This window comes from Taeniopygia guttata, chromosome 14 (genome assembly GCF_048771995.1).
Source record: "Taeniopygia guttata chromosome 14, bTaeGut7.mat, whole genome shotgun sequence".
Classification (NCBI taxonomy): domain Eukaryota; kingdom Metazoa; phylum Chordata; class Aves; order Passeriformes; family Estrildidae; genus Taeniopygia; species Taeniopygia guttata.
This window is the reverse complement of record NC_133039.1, coordinates 6,679,298-6,688,970: the sequence shown is the minus strand read 5'-3', so window position 1 is coordinate 6,688,970 and position 9,673 is coordinate 6,679,298. Positions and strand designations below refer to the sequence as shown.

Below are 9,673 nucleotides of genomic sequence, written 5' to 3'. Positions count from 1 at the left end.
GCTGGATCCAGCCTTGCCACAGCCGGTGGCCAATGGGCAAACCCAGCTGGTCTTGTGAGGAGACCTCGTGCTTCCAAAAGTCTGAAATCTTGGGAAAAAAGGGGGAAAAGTCACTTCTACCTCACTTAGACCAAGTGTAAATACTTGGGGTACCCCAAGGGTCAATAACTTCCATGTAGGAAACAAAAATAAAAGAAATAAAATGGATTGTTTCTGATCCAGGAACGGCCCTGAGATGTCTCCAGCCACGGTGGAGCTGGAGCTGCTCAGGATGGACGTGGGGTGACCACCTGGCCATGTCCTGACTGTCTCAGCTCTGGAATTTCCTTGGACCTGACAGCGAACCAAGAGGAGGGAGCGGGATTGGGATGAGCCAGGAAAACACAGCCCAGAGAAGGGCTCAGCCCATTGAGGGACCCCAACCCTGCCCTCCCGAACTTCTGCAGAAGGTGGTGGGACCTCAGGGACCTCCGAGCTGGCAGGAGCAGCTCCTGGATGGAGTTTTCCTCCCCGCAGATTCCCGGTGCTGACTCGGGAATGCCGCAGCATTTTCCTTCCAGTGCTGAACTCCGGGGTAAAAATCCTCTCCACAAAACCCTTCCCAGCGAGCAGATAACACCACGTGGTTCTGATTTCCTCCCACCTCGGAATAATTGTTCCTTTTCTCCTTTAAATTCTTGTCCCAGGGAAATGTTTCCAATGGAATCCCCTCCTGCCCCTCTGGATGGGTTTTATCTTCCAGGCATTGCTCTGGAGCAGAATGGGGAGCTTGGATTGGAATAAAAAAAAAAGAGGGAAAAAAAAAGTAAAAAAAAAGCTTAACAAGCAGCAAACAGGAATGGGAATGCTGGTCTGGGATCCATTATCCCTGACCCAGAGGTTGGAAAGCAAAAGAAATTCATTAAATTGGGGAGGGGGAGGCCAGCGCTGTTGGGTGCCATGTGGGGTGCCTGGGGGGTGTCACCTGTGTCACCCATCACCCATCCAGGGCTGCACCCCTGGAGAAGGAGCAGCTTGGAAGGAAAATCCACTGAAACCATGAGCAAAGGCACCCTGGAACCCTGGGGAGAAGGGGAGGGAGAATTCTCCTCTCACAGCCCTGGATCCCCGGGATGGGGATGGACACTCGGACACGACACCAAATTTTGGATTCTGCCCAAAACACAAACCAATGCCAGGACTCACCTCATGCCTCACCTGCCACCCCATTCCCACAGGAGCTGCCTTATCCTGGTGAGCCACATCAGGGCAGGCACCGGGGCTTCTTCTTTTTTTTCCCCTTTTTAGCACTTCCAGGAAAAACAAAAACCCAGTGAAGCTCCTGCTGGTTATTCAAGGATTGTTTACTTTAATTCCTTTCCAGGAACACTCTCCCAGTGGTGCCCATTTGATATATGTGGTCAAAAAGGTGCAAAAAAAAAACATGGGAAAGGGCATTCCTGCATCCACAGCCCACACAACCCCAGAGATCCCTCCTGGTTTGTTTTCCCATTTTTGGTTCAAACCCACTTTTTCATTTTTGTTTCAGCTGCTTTTGGCAACACCAACACCTCGCCCAAAACCAGTCATGCTTATTTGCTTGCCTTTTTCCCAGTTCCACAGGAATTCCTGAATGGAGCAGCCTGGCAAAAGAAATCCACCAGTGAGGTGAGAAAAAGCAGCTCCCAGAGCAAGTGGGCAGACTGGCCGGGAATCTTCTGGAAAAGAGGTGTGAACAAGGATATGGATAGAGGCAGGAGATGTTTGGAGGGGAGCTGCCCATTCTCCACCTTCCCAGCTGGTCCCTCTTGTCTTGGCCATCTTCTCCCCTCAGTCCTGCACGGGATAAGGCCAATTCCTGTCCTTAAAGAACTTCCTCAGTCCCTGCAGGTTGATGGGGGGGAAATAGGGGCCGATCCTTTTCCGGATCCACCACTTCCCGTCGGCGGCGTGCTTCCCCCCGGGCTGGCTGAACTTGTACTTGAAGTGTTCCCCCCGGATCCACCTGTGGGAGACAACAGCAGCAGCTCAGGGCTTGGCATGACTTCTGGGAAGAGCCTTGGACCATGGTTTTGTTCCCTTTGGATTGGTGTTTTGGAATCCTTCTGGATGGAGAAATTAGCTTGAGGGTGCCCAGGGTGGCTCCACATCCCAGTACTCCATCACTCCATCCATCCTTTATCCATCCATCATCCATCCATCCATCCATCCATCATCCATCCATCCATCCATCCATCCATCCATCCATCCATCCATCCATCCTTTATCCATCCATCATCCATCCATCCATCCATCCATCCATCCATCCATCCATCCATCCATCCTTTATCCATCCATCATCCATCCATCCATCCATCCATCATCCATCCATCCATCCATCCATCCATCCATCCATCCATCCATCCATCCTTTATCCATCCATCATCCATCCATCCATCCATCCCTCATCCATCCATCCATCCTTTATCCATCCATCCATCCATCCATCCATCCATCCATCCATCCATCCATCCCTCATCCATCCATCCATCCATCCATCCCTCATCCATCCATCCATCCATCATCCATCCATCCATCATCCATCCATCCCTCATCCATCCATCCATCCATCCATCCCTCATCCATCCATCCATCCATCATCCATCCATCCATCCATCATCCATCCATCCATCCATCCATCCATCCATCCTTGAGATGCCCACAGGACTCAGCAGTGACTCTGGGAAGGTTTTGGGAAGGTTTTGGGAAGCTCCCAAGCTCCTCTTGGTGCCATTCAGGAATCCAGCTCTGCCTCGGGAATGATGCACGAGGAAAGGAGCTTTAACACCCCCTCCCTGAGCACTCCCCGCACCTTTCCACAGCTAAGTATGACAGAACAATAATAAAAGCAGAATAATAAGATTTTTTTCCTTTCTCAGAGCCTTCCTGGAGTGTTTGTGCCTGGGATATTTCGGGCAGGGAGTCTGACTCCCCCAGCACCCCCTGCCCAGCCGGCGCGGCTCTGAGCGCATCTGTTTTCCGGCTGCTCCGGGAGCTGACAGCAAAGGAGGTTTGAAAGCAGTGCAGAAAGAAACATTCATCAGTGTCAGGAAACACTCTGGGAGCTGCCCATGCCGCTGGATCCGGGGGGTTTGTCCCCCTTGATGTAGGACATGCTGACAAGGGCCGGAGCGGCGCCCGCGCCGCCTTCGCCGGAGCATCGCCGGCGTCGCCGGCCGAGTCCATAAAATACCCACAAAATAAAACTGTCAAAGTCGTGTCAGTGCTCATTTAAACCTGCTCTGCTCCACTAGGAAAATACAGACCCTGCTACTGAGCAGGGCACCGCAGCTGTGGGATCCCTGCAGCGGCGGGAAGGTCCTTCCTGCTGCTAAAATAATCAGGGACGGCTCCGATGGATTTGCCATCGGCGCTCGGGGCTGGGAGAAAGTGGCACCCAGTCCAAGGGTGGCTGCCAGCACAGCCCAACAGCCCTGCTTCAGTCCTGCTGGCACCAGGAGAGCACCACAGGGAGGATTCTCCTACAAAACCATGGGAATTTGGGATGCCCAGGGAGGTTTGGAGTCCCCATCTCTGGAGGTGTCCAAGGAATTCCTGGATGTGGCACTCAGAGCTCTGGGCTGGGGACAAGGTGGGCATCGGGCACAGGTGGGATGGACTTAAGGCCTTTTCCAGCCTCATTGATCCTGGGATTCTGTGTTCATCACACCCATCATGTTTTCCAGAGCAGCTGGGGCTGCCCCTGGATCCCTGGAAGTGTCCCAGGCCACGCTGGACAGGGCTTGGAGCAGCCTGGCACAGTGGGAGGTGTCCCTGCCATGGCAGGGGTGGCACTGGATGGGCTCTAAGGTCCCTTCCACCCCAAACCATTCCATGATTCCACGACTCAGTGACCTCCATTTCCCCCGCTCCTCTGAGGGCAAAGGAAGATAAATGGGAAAAGGGGCCCTGAGTGGAATTTGGGGAGCACAAATCTGCATCAGACCCCCACAAACTCTGCCCCGCAGCTGCTGCCTTCACTCCAGGCTGGCCCATTCCTGCACTCCCTCTTTTCCCTGCTTCCCGAGGCTGGGAAAAGCCAAACAGGGGCTGGACTGTGATTCCCACTGGGTTTCCTTTGCAGGAGCACGAAATTCCTGTTAATAACTGGAGTGTTACTTAGCAGCCTCGTCCCTGAGGGCCCAGGATGATTGGAGATTCCCAATCTGTGCTGCCTGACCGCTTTCTGGAATTCCCAAAACATCTCCACCTCTAATCCCAGATCCACCTCCCAAAAACGCTGTAGAGGCTGATTTTATGGCAGCCTCCTGCTCCCAGCATCCCTCCACCTGCCACTCTGATGCTTTGGGGTTTTTCCTTCACTAAGCGGCCGCAGAGCACTTCCCAAGCTGGACCCATCTCCATATATTCCCAAAATAAGTGTGAGAAAGGTGGAAAAGCTGGAACCCAGGAGGGAATATTTCCTTGCCAGGCTCAGGATGTAAAAGCTGCAGTGTTTAATACCCACTGGAGCCCCTCATTTCAGGGCTGACAGAGTTTACAAGCTCTGCCAGTGTTTATAACCTGCCTGGGTGCCTCAATCCTGGAATTATGGAGTTTTCCAGCTCCTCCAGTGCTGGTCCTGCTCCCTCTTCCTGGGATTCAGGGAGGGAAGGTGCTCCAAACTCCCATCCTTCCAGGGTTCAGAGTTTGTGCAGTTTGGGGCTTCCACAAGGATGTCCTGGCAGCTGGAAGGGATCCACAGGCCTTGGAGACTGAGCCTGCAGGAGATTCCCTTATTCCTGCTCTGGAGAAACAGCAACAGCTTCTGGAAGGTCAGGAAGGAGCTGCCAGAGCTCACCAGGATATCCCAGGTACGCAGAGAAGGATGAGAAGGATTTGTGGGGCAGAGGAGCCATGGAAGGCCGGGGAAGGATGATCCCAGCCACCAGCAGCTTCCCGGGATTTACTGAGCAAACTCAGGCTGGCAGCTCCTCCTGGCTTTGAAAAATGCTCTTAAACTGAAGGATTTTGATGGGATATTGGGAAGGAATTCCTCCCTGTGAGGGTGGGGAGGCCCTGGCACGGATTCTCAAAGAAGCTACTCCAAGCTGGAAGTGTCCAAGGCCAGCTTGGATGGGGTCTGGTGGAGGATATCCCCACCCATGGCAAGGGTGGGACTGGATGGCATTCCAAGAACTCTTCCAGGAGATGGAAAACCCTCTCTGCTGTGAGGAAAAGGGGAAAAAAAGGAACCTTTGGGCAACTTCTGCTCCAACAGCGCTGCCAGGAGAGCGACAGCACTGACAGAGGAGGGAGGACTGAGCCACCCCAAGGACCATTCTGCCACCACCCTTCGGGCTGGGCAAGGCCCTGGGCTCGGGGGGAGGCCAGAAAAGCTAAAAATAATCAGCATTATTTCTTAAATCAACGTTTTGCCCTCAGCAGATGCCCGGCAGCAGCTGCCCCACAGCGCCTTCGGGAGCCGCTCGTATATCAGCCCCTCCTGACGCCTCCCAACTGGACGTGTTAGAAATTAGCAGCAATATTGGAGTTGTTGGGATGGAGGCCTAAATCTCCCAGACAGCTGTAATTAGTTCCAGAGGGTGCAGCTGTCTCCCTGCAACAGCTGAGGGGTTCCAGGGAAAAAAAACCCAGTGGTGGTTTCTGTTAGAATTAATGGCCTGCCAAGGCGAGCAGGGGTGGGAGAGGGAAAGAAAGCGAGCAAAACCTGGGGTTTTGGGGTTGTTGGGGATTTTTTGGGGGTTTTATCTCGAGGTTCACTGCTCTGTTGTATATCAGGTGGTGGGAAGCCCAAATTCATCAAGGTAACATTGCTGCAGCATCGCTGTTCCTGCCCTGTTGGTGGGAGGGAGCATAAATTAATTAATCTTGGCATAAATTGAGGGGATCAGGGCAGTTTTGGGGTTGTTTTTTAGTGCTGCTGATTCTGAGGCTCCTGCAAGGTCTGGTCCCACAGAGCTGGAGCATCTCAAGGGCAGCTGATCCTCAAAATGCCCTTGGGAAGTGGCACAGTGGGGTTTTTCCTCTCTGGATGGGTCAGGAAGGGTGGGACAACACCACGGGCAGAGAAAACTGTTGTGGGGGGAAAAAAAACTGGCTCCAGATGGATCCAAGGCTGGAATTCACCCTGCCAAAGAAGAGAGATCCCATGGCCACCACATTTCCCATGGCCTGGGGGAAGTCCTGCCAGCTTGGGATGAGCTCTGCCTTCCCTGAAATACTGAGGGTTTTTTTTTTCCCATAAAGAAAACCCCTTAAACTTCCCTTCAGGACAGTGGAATTTAACTCTGGTAATAGCTGAGGGATTCTTTTCCACCTAATCCCAGTGAGGCCTGGATTTTCCTGGAATTCCCACTCCCTGCCTGCTCTCAGCACTGCTCCAAGAGTCACCTTTGTCCCTCTGGGGAGGGTCCAAACCCCAAATTGGCTTCTACAAAGTGCAAATATGACCAAGCTCTTCCCATGGCCTGGGCTGACTCCACAGATCCCAGCCCAGATATCAATCCAGTTAATTTTAAATGGGAAATAATAAAATAAAATCCCGTAAAAGAGGATCCCAAATGCCCTGTGTTCCAAAGCATCCAAAGGGAAGCACCAGCTCCCACTACAAATCCAGCTCTTCACACTCATGGTGGGGCTTTTCCTACAAAGGGATGCTTTAATTGGAATAAAAATCCTGAAGTGACCATGATTTAATATCAGAGACACCAAACAGACCCAAAAACCTGGTGGGTTTTTTTTCCCTCCTGTGGGCTAAATCTGATTTTTGTTTCCTTTGATTGTTGCAGCCTTTTCCATGGTGTGTTCAACACTTCTTAATTTCTCAGCCCAAGCCCTCCTGTTCAGATTTATGAGGGCTGGGCTTTTATGAACTATCCCCTGCCCCAGAATATTCGGGAAATCCACATTCCCCAAACATCACCAGCCTCGAGCTCCGAGCTTCCCACTCAGGCAGGCCCTCAACAATGCCCTCATTTTTAATCAGTCACCTGTTTCTCATTTGAAGTTTATCACACTTGAAAAAATACTATAATTTCTTGAGTTGTAAAGAGCCCTCCAAACTTTGGTCTCCGAAATTTCATTTCGAAGGCATTAACTCATTCTGAAAGTCCCTTGGCTATTTGAGGTGTAGAGTTTCCATTAACAGAACAAACTCCGTGGAGGATGGAGTGCAAGGTTCTTATGGAAAACAGTCCCTTCCCCTAATTATTTAGTCTAGCAGGGAATGAAAATAATTAAGTCTCAAAATTCCCTTTGGAGTGGAGGGAGGGGGGAACAATGGCAGGAAAATTAGGAGTTTTTTCCACCCAGCTACTGTGGTGGGAATTGAAGGGATCCCTAAAGTTGGCAGCAAACTTTCCCCTCAATCTGGATAAAAGTCCAGGATCGTGGAATTACAGGATCAGGGATGGTTTGGGATGGAAGGGAGGTTAAAAATCATCCAGTTCCATCCCCTGCCAAGGGCACCAGGCCACAGAGGGCAGGGCTGTGGGATATTGGGAAGGAATTCCTGGCTGGGAGGGTAGGGAAGCCCTGGAATGGATTCCCAGAGAAGCTGTGGCTGCCCCTGGATCCTGGAAGTGTCCAAGGCCAGGCTGGACAGGGCTTGGAGCAGCCTGGGATAGTGGAAGGTGCTGGGGATGGAACTGGATGAGCTTTGAGATCTTTCCCAACCCAAACCATTCCAGGATTTAGGGATTTTTACCATCTTGGGGTTTACAAAGCACCTCAGAGGAAACATTTTGGTAAAAAGTGGGAAGTTTTCTGTGCCCCAGCTGGAGAAGGAGTCTCTCTCCTCAGAAGGTCTGGGGGATGCAGTGCCCTAAAGCTGGAAAACATCCGTGGAAAACATCTGCATTCCACCCAGAGCTCCGGACCTGCACCCCTGTTTGCAGTGCATCCTCAGAGCCTCAAATGGAAAACATTAGCAGCAGCATAACATGACTTGAGTTGATCCAAAATGCCCCAAAAAAAATGTTTTCTCAGCTAAAAATAACTCCATCAACAAAACAGTCGCTTTTGGGACAAAATTCCTTTTGTATAAAACCTCGGAGTTTTCCTCTGTGCCTTTCCCTGGCTGATGTTGGCTTTGTCTCTTCCTTGAAAACACAAACAATTCCAAGACGAGTGTCCACAAACTCAGTAATTCCTGCAGGGCTGTTTTCTCTTTGAAACACCTCAGGAGGTCCATGGAAAATGGTGGGGTTTGACCTGAGCTGACAAAGAGAACGTGGCAAAAACCCCAAAGCTGAGGGGCAGGAAAGCACAGCAGGAGTGGCCATTCCTGGCCAGGAATCGTGGATCTGCTGGGAATGGGCTCATCCCAAGGGTCCCTGTGGCACCTCCAGGGGGGAATCGAGGTGCTGGCAGCACCCTGGTGTCCATCAAAGCCGCCCTAAATCCCTAAATCCCACCCTAAATCCCACCTGGGTCCCATCAAACCCCAAAGGAAGCTCCTGTGCACATCCAGGATGGGGACAAGGTGGAGTTTCCAGCTCCCCTGGGATAACTCCAGGCTTACCTTGGAGGATCTCTGCCTGCAAAGGGGTTTGTGGCCAGCAGGGACAAGGTCTCCTCCTCCTGGGCCAGCAGCTTCCCAGCCAGGTGGATGATCCATTCGTTCTGCTCGTAGGTCTTTGGGGAAGGAAGGAGAAATGGCAACGTTAGGAACTGCTGGGCTTTCCCTGGGATTAAAGATTTCTGGCCTTGGGGAGAGATTTTGGCAGATTTGGGTGGAAAATGGTGAATTTCCCAGTGTTTCAGCACATGTGCCATGGGATGCTTGAGGTCCAGACAGAGACTGGCACCCTCAGGGAGGAGGGAGAGCGTCCCTGGGTTTGTCTCATCTCATCTGCCAATTCTGCCCCCAGATATTTGATTTAAATCATTTATTTAGCAGCAAACCCCACAGGGGAACCATAACAGCACATTTCCTATGGATAACCCATCCATCCCTCTAATCCAGATCGCTTTCCCCTGAGAAAAGGGTTTGAGTTGGTTCCCTTGTATTATCCAAAGGAAAACAGAAGGAAGTGGCTTCTCTATTCCCAGTTCCTGACTCCTCTTTATTTCCTGCTGTGTGCTCCATCCTCTTTAAATCCCCTCTCATGGAGCCCCTTCTGGAGCAGCGCAGGGGCAGAGTTTGACTCCGAATTCAGGAAATCCTGAGGAAGCAGGGATTTGGCCTGGATGATCCTTATGGATCCCTTCCAGCTCCAGACATTCCCTGATTCTGTCACTTCCCTCCCTGCAGGAATCCTGCTCTCAGGGTTCTTCAGCCTCCCTAAAAGCATTTCCCCACGGTGACTTCCTGAGATTTCTGCTTTTCCCTGCTTTTTCCTGGGTGGATTTTTGAGTGCAAGCAGCAGGGGACACTGTGGGAAAGGGAAAGCCAGAGCTGTACCTGCAGGGCTCCAGCAAAGCACAGCCCCGGGGCAAAGCTGCTCCCCTCCCTCCCCGCTTTGTTATTCCCGTCGCCAGGGGAAACGCAGAGAAACCATGGAAAACACCCAGACCCATCCACCTCGCAGGGTTTCTCACCCCAGCTCATCAGGATTTACAGGAAAACTGTGGGAATCCAGGAATTCCCTCTGGCTGCCCTGGGACCCTGGCAGGGGTCAGGAACCCCCCTGGACAGAGCCCCCAGAGACACTGGCTGTGATCTCTGTCCATGGAAAAGAGTTTTCGATCT

General features: G+C 51.9%; 1 protein-coding gene across 1 annotated transcript in view; it reads right to left on the bottom strand.

The window, feature by feature from the left end:
• Nucleotides 1-1,325: 1,325 nt before the first annotated feature.
• Nucleotides 1,326-9,673, bottom strand: part of LMF1 (lipase maturation factor 1) — a 150,113-nt gene continuing 141,765 nt past the window's right edge. The window contains exons 10-11 of the mRNA XM_032751008.3: nucleotides 8,504-8,616; nucleotides 1,326-1,984 (exon numbers count right to left, since the gene is read on the bottom strand). Coding sequence (XP_032606899.2) covers nucleotides 1,810-1,984; nucleotides 8,504-8,616 — 288 coding nt within the window. The 3' untranslated portion in view covers nucleotides 1,326-1,809. The remainder of the gene's footprint in view (nucleotides 1,985-8,503; nucleotides 8,617-9,673) is intronic.